Here is a 13,131-nt window from a genome sequence, read left to right as displayed (position 1 = left end):
CGGGGGGCCACCAGGTGTCATTCCCGGCGTTGGGGTTTGGGCCCAAAATTAGTACTTCTGTTTTGTCAGTGTTGAGTTGTAGGCAGCAGTTTTCCATCCATTTGGCGACAGTTTCCATGCCTTCTTGGAAGTTGTTTCTGCCGGTGTTGGGTTCGTTGGATAAGGAGAGGATGAGTTGGGTGTCGTCTGCGTACAACACAATGTTGAGTCCGTAGGTTCTGACAATGGGTGCAAGCGGAGCCATGTAGACGTTGAAGAGCGTGGGGCTTTGTTGCACACACTAAGTTAAAAAATGTGGCACACAATAAGGAAATCTGAGTCCAATCAAATAAAATAACTTCCATTTTTAGATTAATTCAGACACCAAGGTCTTGAAGATCAGGTAAGAACATTTTGAGTGAGCAATTTTCAGAAACACAGAAAATACAACTTTCAGATCTGAGGCAAGAGCCTCTTATGTGGTAATGTCATCCTATGAGAGAAACATACACTGCATAGGTATACTTGCAATACAGTTACAGGTGTTTCTTCTTGACTTAAGATAAGTAGGGGTCAAGGTCCGTAGAACAACAAGCAATTTTGGTTTACCTGCGTGGGTGCAGAGAGGCAGGTCGGAAGGGTAGCCTCGAACGCTACCGCTTAAATCAATGGGGAAGCATTTAACAAGAAAAGAGGCAGCAAGTAGTGATGGTGGGGGTGGAGCCAGAGAAAGGCTTTGCTCTTGAGCCTCTCTGGATCAGGGGGGACCGTCAGTAGGCTCAGAATCAGGCTGTGGGGCTTGGGTGCAGGTGTTTCGTCTGGCGTGTTGCTTGCGTTGGAGGCTCTCACTTTTTATGTTCAACTGGAGATGGGGCAGAACAGGACCACAGGACCACTCTAGACGATAGCCTCTCTAATGCCGACATCCCAAGTCGGTATGTCTGTCTTAGCGGTGGTGTTGTCCGGGCTGGACACAGAACAAGCCTTGCCTGCTGCAAGGTCTCCTATACCCCGGGTATGGTTCTAGAGGGCTTCTGGAGGGTCTAACATATTGAAACTCGCTGGAGAAACGGGGCTGACCACAGGGAGCTTATGGAACCTTCTCTTGGGCTGCTGCTGTGTCGGTGGACCCAGTGATCTGCAGATCGGTGAACCAACTTTGCAGTTACTGCCTGCAGAATCCAAGGAAGTAGCTCCACCACTTCTAGGGAGATGCTGGGTGGCTGGCAGCCCTTCAAGGCTCTTGGAGGATGCCCAGCTGTAAGATGAGTCGGTACTTTGAAACTGTAGGCAGAGGAGCAGGAAGGCCGGGTTTGGCACCAAAGTCCACAGCTAGTCCACTGTTTTCAAGTCTTAAGCTCTATTTTTGTCCTCCTTGTTCTTTCAAGCAGTCAAATCTGAGCTCCTGGTGCCACCTAATACGAAACGTAGAGGTGTTAAGGGGAGTGAAGGGCAGTAGCCAATGGGATATTGATCCCTAGGAGTCACTACACTCCTGATATGACCACTTCTTGTGGGGAGTGGGCATAGGCTTGTACCAGAGTTCCTAATTCCACCAAAAACAAGATGGTGGAGCCCTTCTTTTGTGGACCACATCAGATAGCCAACCTTGGGTTGTGACTAGCCTTGTGGAGCAACACGCCTACTTGCCTAGCTAATTTCCCACCTGTCCTGTTGCCAAATGGGTCTCAGGGCACAGGGTGGAATTTCCCATTTCTGGGGGAAGCCGGTGACACATATCAAAGGCAGTAGGGGCTATAACCCCTTCTGTGCGGCGCCGATTCCCCCCGGTGCTGAGCTCTAATAGAACCGGGCGTGGTCATGACGGAACGGTTCCGTCATAAGCACAGCTCGACCGATGCTCATGACGGAACCGTTCCGTCATGAGCATGGAAGGAGTTAAAGCCCATGCCCTTGATCTGGTAAATAACTGGCCATCCTGCTGGAGAAGGTGTGAACACTTTCCTCTGGAGCAGAGCTCAGAGAGCATGGGCTCTCACCTGCACGGGTTCAGAAACCCATCTGTGGTGGCAGGCTGGTTGATCCCAATCAGCCAGCACACTAGATAGTGGTAGGTTTTTCAGGGGGCACCCCTAAGGCAATCTCCGGGTGCATGTCTTAATAAATCAAGTACTGGCAGCAGTACAGATTTAAAAAGACAAGTTGTTTAATCACAAAATAGGTTTCAGTAAAGCCATCACGTAGCTGGGGAACTTGTAATGAACGCTGCTCAGACCATATACTTAAGATGGCTTCCCTGTTAATTTGTACTATCTAATAATTGAACTAGACAGCACAATGGCATATCTGCTCCTGCAGATATGCCTTCACATGTAATATAATGCACACTACTGCCTTAGGGCACAACGCCTGCTGTATATTACAATCAGTGACTTTGGCATAGCACACACTGACTGTGCAATGCCATGTAGAGACCGGGGGTGATAGGCGCTATACAAATAAGCAATAACATAACATAACATAACAGGTTTTCACTCCTGCTCTGCGCCATGACATGACATGCAGTCTGTAATGACAGCCTGCATGCAATTTGTAAGGAGTCCCTTAGGGTGTCATAATACATGCTGCAACCCTTATGGACCCTCTTTAGTACTCAAGCCCTAGGCACCAAGGGTACAATTTACTTGTAACTTACTGGGATGGTAAAGTGTGTGCCAATTGTATCACAATTAGACCATTTCAACTTGTCTTTAGGGTAGGAGCACTAGCAGGGACCATGTGCACATCAGTCGAAAACCATCAGAACCAGTGGCAAAAAAAGGGGGGGGGGGGGGGAAGAGACTGACAAAAATGTGCACCCACATACTAATGCCTTCTTCATATTGCTTTACATCTTGGAGGTCCTTATGCATATTCACCATTGTTCTTTGGGAAACAGATGTTGCCAAAATAAGACCAAATAGCATGTGTGTGAAAATGGCACGTACCATAAGTGATGATAAAAGTGGTTATGTTTTTAGTCCTTATGCAAGTTTATCTGGTGGTATGCACATGATAGGTCAAGCATCAAGAATAAATATGCTCCCGACCCATCATGGACATACATTCTTTTGCATTTGGAAGAGAGTCTCTGTCTACCACCACACTCTGAGTTCTCTCACTTCAATGCATAATCTAATGATGCTACCTGGCTTGCGTGCAACAACCACTAATGCGAATTGTTCAGTGGTCTTTATTTTTTCTATGACACCTGCCTTTATAAGTCCTTTTAGTTCTTTTGTCACAGATAGTGAAATGTATGCCCCCGATTCTGCACGTCCTTGGTTGAGATTGTTTCTTAAGCTTAAGTGTGTTAGAGTATTCTTTTAGACAACCAAATTGTTCTGCAAATACCTCTGGAAACTATCTGAAATGAGTTCCCCGTCTGTCACCTTATGTCAGTCAACCCTTTAATAATTATTGGCTTTTTGGTGTTTCAGTATTTTAAGCCAGTATCAATTTTAAATACCCCTAATAAAACCAACAAATGATACAATCCCTCCTAACTGATAGGTACACCTTCCTCACAATATACTCTCGTTTATACTCTATGTATCACATGAAATATCCATGCAATTTTATTAGTCGTTGGTGAAGCAGAAAGGTGACATATGTCTAAGGCCTGAACAGATAGCATGCATTGGTTTGTATCCCATCGTCATCACTAAAGTAGAAAAGAAAGGATTTCCAAAACTTTATAGTGAGTAACTGGATGTATTAGTTATTAGTATCCTATCCACTAAGCTACAGGACACGTCATCACTTACAGTTCTACCCTACATTTTTGAAACATAATAAACCCCAGATACTAAACACGATAAATCAGACTTGGAGATGTTCTTTATGGTTCTGTGGTAGTCTCTCTGCTTAGCTACATCTACATACATTACCACAATGTCCAGCTTCTATTGAAGCATACTCTGAAAGGAGCCAATCTCAACCTAAATGTTTTTAGTAGTAAATTGAAGGGAAGCATCATTAAATTACCAAACTATTTTAATGTTTTATTTAGAACAAAATACAATTTGTAGGAAAAACACTAGGGAAAAGAATTATAAGATGAACAAGCGAATGTGTAACAAGTTTCTGTCCACAAAATAAAAGCAACTGTATGGCACAGAAACGTGTGCAGGTACAACTGCAAACACAAAAAGGTCATGCATGCACATACTGACTGACTGCACACAAATATTGTCTAAACCAACAAAACTGTTACTGATCCTGCCACACGGTTGTTCTCCGTGCCTTAACAGAAACTATTGAAAATGAAGAGTGATCTCCGTATTAAAAACACACCTAATCATGGTAATCTGAAGCCTACATCAACAGGAATATTCAGCGAATGTTGAACGGAATACCTGCATATAACAAAATATATTACCCATTTTATAAACATCCTTCTTTTAAGTTCAAATGCACACAGCCACAAGACTTAAATGGAATGGCAACAAGCACTTTTTTAACTAAGGGTTGCAGTACTAAACTTGTTTAATGAAATTAAAACAATTTACATTTTAAACAGAGTGCGGCAGACATATAGAACTTTGTTTTACCTGTAATCGAAACCAGTCCAGCCTCATGCCTCTGAAATCAAACACTTCTCCATCTTCCACTGGAAAAGTAAAAACAATTATGGGAAAGTGTTTGAACAGATACTAACAAAACAAGTTAAGTACCACTGTGTCTCATTTGCTGCAACTAGTCCAATCTAGAAGTAAATCAATACAGAAATATTCTAGACCAATTTGATACAGAACACAAAGACACTTGTCCTTCAACCATCCACAAAACATGCCTCTTAATATTTTAATAATTCATTTTCTTGTTGTTATGCCTTGGCCTCATTATGAATATTTAAGCAGAGCACTGAGCGCCGGAAGGTGACCCGAAGGAAAGAGAGGAGAAATAATTTATACTTAGTCCAATGCCCCAACCCTCCTTTCCTCCACACTACGTTGAAGATGATAGGGCGTACAAAAATGAAAATAGTTCAGACAGCTAGCAACGGTACTCTAAAAGCGCAGCCCTTTCCCCCCTACGAATGGCATGGCCAAATTTGTCCTTTTATCTGGAGAAAAGCTTGCACGAACAATGAAAAGCCTCAAGCCCATTCCAACCCAAACCACAGATGCAACATTAACACAAATACTGGGAGCAGCGAGTGCCATGAACCAAAAGCTTTCCAGGATGCTAGAAACAGGCCATCGAGCATCAGACATCTTAGAATCCTGTTTGCCTGTAACTGTCGACTCCATTGTTAGATTGTTTTCCCGCAAGAAGGTGAGAATGGAGTAAGTAAGCATATTATAGAGATGTTCATGTGTATGTAATATGAATAATAAGAACTGCAACAACCACCGGTATCCAGGAAGGAGGGAGGGCGCATGTGAATCTACAGCTCTAAATGCAAAGAAGAGATGCTTACAGAGTAAGTGACAATCTGTTCGAAGCATGTGTGCGGCAGATATACATGCCTTGCATAGACTGTATAGCAGTATTCTCCTGAAGCGGTGGCTAACCAGTGGGTGTTGCAGTTGTTTGAAAACATGTTTTTAGCACTGCTTGTCCTAGATTAGCTTGTTGACGTGCTAATACATCCACGTAGTAATGTTTGGTGAATGTGTGTGGTGTAGACGATATAGCTGCAATACATATATCAGCTATGTTGCCTAAAAAGGCCATAGATGCTCCTATTTTGCGAACAGAATGTGCTCTAGGAGTTAAAGTAAAAGCTATTGTAGCTTTAACATAGCAAGTTTGAATACATTTAACAATCCATTTAGAAATAGTGGATGTTGAGATAGGATTCTCTTTATAAGGTGGAACAAAAGCAACAAAAAGTTGTTTTGTTTTCCAAAAATCTTTTCTTCTATCAATAGAATAGTGCTCTTTTGACATCAAGTGTATGTAGAGTCTTTCTGTTACTCAATCAGGTTGGGGGAAGAACAACTGTAACTCAAATGATTGGTTAATATGAAAAGCAAAAACCGCTTTTGGAAGGAATTTTGGGTTTGTACGAAGAACTACTCTAAAGTTGAAAGAAGGGTTCTTCTAAGGTTAATGCCTGCAGCTCACTAACACATCTTAGTGAAATGACAGCAATGAGAAATGCGACTCACATCAAAGAAAATGTAATGGACAGTTGTGTGCAGGTTCAAAAGTTGGACCCATAAGCCTTGTGATATCAATGTTAAGGTTCCAGATATGTGCAGGTGGTACACGAGCTGGTATTATTCTTTTAAGCCCTTCCATAAAGGCTTTAATTACTGGAACTTTGAATAGGGATAAATGTCTGTTTTAAAGATATGAAGCTACTGTTGCGAGGTATAATCAAAGGAATGTGTAGGCAAGGCCTGCCCACTGTAGAAGCAAAAGATACATAATATTCTGTATGGATGCATCTAGTGGATCAAATGTGTTATGACAATATATCACAAACTTCTTTCCACGTTGCTGCATAACACGCTCTAGTGGTGGATTTTCTTGCTTCTTCAAGAATTGTCATACAATCTGGTGGTAGATTTAAATATCCAAACTCTGACTTTAGGAGCCAAATTGCTAGGTTGAGCTCCGTGGGGTTTGTTGTCTGATTTCTCCATGTTTGTGTGAGAAAATTTGAAGTTATGTGAAGCTTCTGATGTGGAACTATTGAGATTGCTTATAGAATGGTGAACCATGGTCGACAAGCACATGTGGGACCCACCAGAATCAGTGTGAGAGAGGCCTGCCTGAGTTTCTGAACCAGAAATGGAAGGACAGGGAGAGGAGGAAAAGCTTGAGCAAATATCCCTGACCAATTGATCCACAGGGTTTTGCCTATGGATACAGGTGAGGGAAACTGGAGGCGAAGTATGGGCATTTTGAGTTCTCTGCCGAGGAAAAGAGGTTGATTTGTGGGAATCCCTATTATTGAAAAGAGAACTTGTGGGTGAAGCTCCCATTCATGTACTTGTTATTTTATTCTGCTGAGGAGATCAGCAAAGATGTTGTCTGTGTCTGGACGGTGTTTTGCCAGGAGCTGAATCTTGTGATGAATTGCCCAACGCCAAATGGCGCGACATCTGCAAAGTGTTTTTGTACATAGGACATCGTTGCAGTATGACCATATGGAAGTGTTCTGATAATATGTATAGGTTTAATGGCCTGAGAACTAAGATTAGCCTTAATGAACCATCCTTTTGGGGAATTAGGAAGTATGGTGAATAGACCCTTGATCCTTGTTGTAATGGGACGGGCTCTATAGCTTCTTTTGTTAGAAAAGCGTGTACCTCTTGTTTGAGCAGATGTTGGTATTCTAAAGACCGTTTGTGAATACGAGGTGGAATTTAAGGAGGGTTGCTTATGAGCTCCAGGCAATAATCATGTTGGATAATGTTTTTTAAACAACGTGGCATATTTCGCAATAGTTGAGGGTTTCTTTGAAAGTTCCGAAACAGAGTCAAAAGAGAATCTGGACTGGTCGGCCAAACGAGTCTGTAAATCAGGCATCGATAAATCAGCAGGATAGGTGTAGTTCAGCTCATCAATGTTAGTAACAGGAATAGTATTTAATAAAGGACTGGATATGGCAGGCATCTCGAGGGACACCTCCTGTTCTGCACCAGAAGTTATTGCTAGCACAGAGTACCTCACCATGGAAGGACAGGATACAGCCGGCGTCATGCTATGAAGAATCTTCCACCCTGTGTGTCTTGACATTGTCAATAGAAATAAATCTGTTTTCCTTACGACCTGGAAGTGGTGGTAAAATGACTGTTCTTGTGCCCTTCACTCCAAGAACTCGAACCGGTGCACGATATGAGGGACCAAACTCTTTCTTGTTATATATCTTCTCTCGAACCAGTTCTCCAACTTGGGGTAGCCAGCCAACTACCGGGATCTGCAACGCATCATCCGATGTGGAGGGCAAATGTTCCTTTGCTAGACTGTCTCTGGTCTTTTGTAGATCCTGTAAAACATTGCAATGTTCATCTACGTCAAAGGCCGTGGCCTGGGCCTTGCAGTCTAGCCCATCGAGGTCAGGGACATACATCTTGATACCAAAGAGCATTTCGTACGGGGTCCGCCCACCCAGAGACCTTCTAGGGAGATTATTAAGCGCACGCTGCACGCCATTGAGGTGGGCTAACCAGTTTCTGCCAGTGCCTATAACTCGGGCTGTCAAAGATTGTTTTAAGTCATGGTTCATTCGTTCCACTACACTGTTACCCTCGGGTCTGTACGGACTTGAAAACTTGACTTGGACCCCCAACGAAACCATAGCATCCTTATACGCCTTAGAGGCGAAAGCCGGAACCTGATCCGAATGGAAGGTACCACAGGTAAAAATCCCTATAAAGACTCGCAAATCCTTGATGACAGTCCGTGAATCAGCGCTCCGATGTGGCCATACCCACACAAAGCGTGTGCATGAATCAACTGCTACCAAGATGTACTTGTATGCAGTATCAGAAGAAAATGGACCGCAGTGATCCAAATAAACGCATCCAAGCGGTTTATTAGAGATGTACAACTGTGTCTGAGGCGGACGCGCAGCAGTTGAAGGTTTAATCTGCTGGCAAATGTCACATTGAAGGACATAATCGCGCGTCTGTTTGTACAGTCCCCGCCACCAGAACCTTTGTTGTAGCTGAGTTACAGTGGCTGAGACGCCCGCATGCGCAGACGCCACACCTTCATGAGCCGCTGTAATCAAAGCAGCCCTGCGATCCGAGTTGGGAACTAGACGTTCGCCAACATCAGGAATTTTCACATAAGGAACCTTATTGGGACTTAAGTGGTATGTGTATTTAGAAGGGAACCCCGCAGGATATTTACCTCCCTTCTCGGTGGCAGCAACAGCTGCCAAGATGTCATCATCTATTTTGCTTTTGGACCTTGTGACTGCTGCAACCAAGTATTTCGATACCGCTGACTTTGCTGCTTCATCAGCAAGCGAATTGCCAACAGCGTGGACCCCCACGCGCTGATGACCGAGAGTATGAATCACAAACACGAGTGGCAACTTTTCTTCAAGTTCTGCCACTCGGACCCAGATCATTTTATGTTTTATTGTGCTACCTTTGGAATCACGAAACTCATTCTGAATCCAAAAGAACAAGTTTTCATTGTAAGACTGGACACAGTAGTAAGAGTCACTTACTATCAAAGTCGTCACACTTGGATCCGCGTACTCCAATGCAAGCATCAGGGCACGAAGCTCTGCTAATTGTGCAGTGCAGTCTCCAAGCGTCTGCGTGTGCACGACACTGGACTTGAACTCATTGTTCACCATGGCACCGATCACAATGGCGCAAGCGGAAACGTAGGCATGTTTAGAGCCATGCGCAACCTGCGCCGAACCAGCAGTGTATATGATGCAATGGAAATCCTCCAACGGCCGCATTGCTAAAGGAGCAGGATGAACAAATTCATACTGTAAATACTCCTGCGACCGTAAAGTGGCGTCAAAAATAAACGTGACATCCTGGGATGTCAAGGATGCAGCCCACTGAATCCACCGAGGGTGCAAAGCTTTAGAATTAGGTACACTGGCTTTCGTAACTGCCTCCAAGGCAGGACACGGGGTAACAACCAGCATGCGTTTTTCCTGTGACAGGGCACGTTCTTTAAGAATCGCCATCTGCACAGCCGTTAAAACTTTCTCCACAGTGGAAAAACGCAATTCAGTCGAAGTGTACAAGTGTGACTTATAAGCAATAGGTACTGTATCTCCTTCATTAAAAGTCAGGTACGTGAAACCCACCGCCCCAGGGATAATTCTTATCACCAGGTTGGTTTGGTTATCACGAGTCTGTAAGTATTCAGAAGCGAGCAAATCAGCTTGCAATGACTGCAGAATAGCTGAATGCTCAGGCAGCCAGCACGATTTGGAAAAAGAAGGTTGTATCAAAGCATACAAAGGCTTGATACGCTGGGCATATTCCGGAATGTAAGTCCTCCCGAAATTCAAAAAACCCAGCAAAGATTGTAATTTTTTCAGTGTTGTCGGAGAGCGCAACTGTGCGCATTTCTCCAGGAAGTGAGGTGCCAAACCCTTTCCCTCGTTGTTTAGCTCGTAGCCGAGAAACAACACTGTGTACTCTGCAATGTGCGGCTTTGCAAAGTTAAACTTGTAACCAATGTCTGCAAAGTTACAAATTATGCTATTTACTCGACACAGATGCTCCCAAAGATCGTCGTCTGTCAGATAAATGTCATCCACATACGAACAAGCAACTGGGTCGATGCCCTCCAAAAGAGAGACAATGCGGGCGGAGAATACTCCAGGACTATTCTTATAGCCCATTGGGAGACGCCGAAACATTTTTTGCACACCGCCGCATGTAAAACTGGTCCACTGGGAACTTAGACCGTCTAATCTATGGGCATAAAAACCATTGGAAATGTCAAGCGTGGTTTTGAACCGTTTACGCTCAAGACTATTCACTAACGCAGAGCCATGAGTATTCTGTACTGCGCAGTTACGGCAATGCGAGTTCAAATGCCTATAATCCAAAACCAAACGATATGAGCCGTCCGGCTTGTTTACAGTAAAAAGGGGGTTATTCATCGGTGACACACACGTTTCAATTACACCTTGATATTCCAATTGTTCAAGGATAGCTGCGACTGAAGCTTTGGCTTCACGCCGTATGGGATATTGAGGTTGAGGCTGCGGCTGAGACCGTAAAGGAATCTCGTGGCTCGGAGACAATTTATCCCAGCCACACTGATTGCGGTACACAGCCGGCGCAAGCGCCAGAGCCCACTCTTCTGCAAAATGCAGCGCTTCCACTCTCGATACAGTGTGCGCAAAACTGGGGAGGATCACCTCCTCCCCTCGCGGAGCTGCGAGAACAAAAGGTGGGGGCCAGTCAGCCTCCGAAAGCAAAATGTCATACATAGACAAAAGATTTTCCCAAAATACCCCTTTTACAGTTCGCTGCATGTCACCTTCTATTAACAGGACAATTTAAAAAAGACGTTCAGGGGGAGCAACATGCGCATCAGCAGTTTCAATTACAACATAAGTGTCAGTCGCTGTCACCTTCAACAGTGGACGGAGGTCCTCTCTCACTATGGTAATCTCTGCCGCGCTGTCCAGCAAGGTCAGAGCCCACGTCAGATTCCGAAGCCGCGTTCTCACTATCTGGGGCATATCGATGCGCTGTCAGGGCGGCGACTTTCTTCGTGGCAAACTGTGGTCTCTTGGGCGTAGCGCCTTCCTGCTGCTCTCCACCGTTACGCGGGCGGGGCTGACCACGTCCTTGCTGGCCACCCCGGCCCCTGCCGCCCCCTCCACCACCGGTTGACGAAGCCGATGAGTCCTGAAAGGAACGAGGAGAGCGTTGGTCAGAAGCCTGAAACCTTTCAGGTGATTTAATCATCGCGCGATCGCGCAAATCATAAACTCGATCCGACTGCGCAGGCAACGGAGACGCAGGAGCAGAAACCTGTGTTTGTTGTTGTTGTTGCTTACCCTGATTCTGCTTTTTAGGCCAATTCTGTTTCTTGGACTTAGGTTGACCACTAGTATCCGAAGACTGACCCTGGGGCTGTTTTTTCTCTTTATCAGGAAAAGCCTTAAGCCCCTTCGCATTGCGGCCAACCGTTTTATAAGCAGCCACAATAATCCTTGCCAACCGACGGGGTCTCTCGGCCTCTGGAACTAACGCCAATGCGTTAGCAACCTGAAAGTTCACTGCATCCCCCTTGACATTCGCAAGGATCAGATCGCAAACTACATCAAAGGTGCCACACAGGCGCCTACCCAACTCAACCGCCGACTCCGGTCCGTGTTCATCTTGAACACGTTTAAGGACCGCACCCAGATTGGTCACAGACGGGGTGCCATAGCAACTCGAATAGACCGCTGCAAAACTCTTACCCCAGGTCTCACAGTCAACAAGTTCAGGTGCCAAATCTTTCGGTAAACTTAGTGTAAGAATCCTGTGCTTATCACCAGGACTCGTGTTGGGAAACATAGCTTCCAGCTGGCCGAATTTCTCAGCCAGCCAGAACGGAAAATCATCCTTGTCCTGGGGCTTTTTGCCCATCACGGAATTCACCATGACGGGATTGATTTTCAAACGAGCCTGTTCTGCACGAAGCTGCGCACCCCTAGGGGCCGCGTCCTGAACATTACGGCTAGTGTAATGAACAAGCGCTCTAATCACTGCCACTGCAACTTCATGAAGCCGCCGCAGATCAGCCACGTTACAAGTGGCGCGATTAGGGTGAGGAGTGAATCCAGCCAAAGCGGGCCAATTTTTGCCCGGAATGGACAAAGGACCTAACCTCGGAGCGGTTAAAGCGTGTGGTAGGGCGCCACCAAACCAAACTCCATGCTGCCAAGCATCAATAGGAACCTCCAGTGCCCTGTACGGAGCATACGCAACCGGTACAGCCGTAGCAGTGTATGAATGGAACACTCCAGAATTAGCGTCCACCGCCGGAAATGTCACCCACGAATAAAACAGTTCGTACGGGTAAGCATGTTCCGCACTCACCACCAGAACCACAGCCAAGCCTTCCACAGGGACATTATAAGCCCGCAAGTGGTCACGCACCGCAATGAGACTATGCTGCGGGATGTCCACGGCTTGTGCCATGTCAGCACAGGAAAGTGAAAAAACAAAGATTACTTTGTAGCACAACTGGGTAGTAATTCAAGGAAACCGTTTTTAGATAGATTCAAGCTTGAAAAGACCTATTTCAAAAATAGGTAGGTTTTTCCGACACCGCCGTTTACCGGAAACGGGAATGAAGGGGTTAAGGTCTGAATGATATACTACTCTCGAGTGTCATGATATAAGGCCAACAACGTATGGGCGCCATGTAGCAGGGTTTCCGTTCTCCCACAGAACTGTGCACAGAGATCTAGAACCTGGGTGAGTTAGGGTGACCCAAAACTCACCTTAGTTTCAGAAATCCCCTTACCAAGCTAGCTACAGTGTCTCATCGGTAGTAATAACTTCCCAATGACTTAGACAATCCAGAACATGAACTTAGGGTACCTCAGGTATCGTGGAACACATGAACACTCTTTCGTTATATAATCATTACAAACCGAAACTGGGAGGCAAAGAACACACGTGCAAGTTTGAAATGTTTATTTTTCAATGCAAAGTTCTCAAACTCAGTATCTTATATAATATCAACATACATATT

General features: G+C 45.0%; 1 protein-coding gene across 1 annotated transcript in view; it reads right to left on the bottom strand.

Moving 5' to 3' along the window:
* Nucleotides 1-13,131, bottom strand: part of NCKAP1 (NCK associated protein 1) — a 649,223-nt gene that overhangs the window by 370,437 nt on the left and 265,655 nt on the right. Inside the window, exon 15 of the mRNA XM_086955458.1 lies at nt 4,533-4,591. Coding sequence (XP_086811584.1) covers nt 4,533-4,591 — 59 coding nt within the window. The remainder of the gene's footprint in view (nt 1-4,532; nt 4,592-13,131) is intronic.

The sequence above is a fragment of the Lissotriton vulgaris genome, chromosome 2_1 (assembly GCF_964263255.1).
Source record: "Lissotriton vulgaris chromosome 2_1, aLisVul1.2, whole genome shotgun sequence".
NCBI lineage: Eukaryota > Metazoa > Chordata > Amphibia > Caudata > Salamandridae > Lissotriton > Lissotriton vulgaris.
This window is presented reverse-complemented; position numbering and strand designations above follow the sequence as displayed.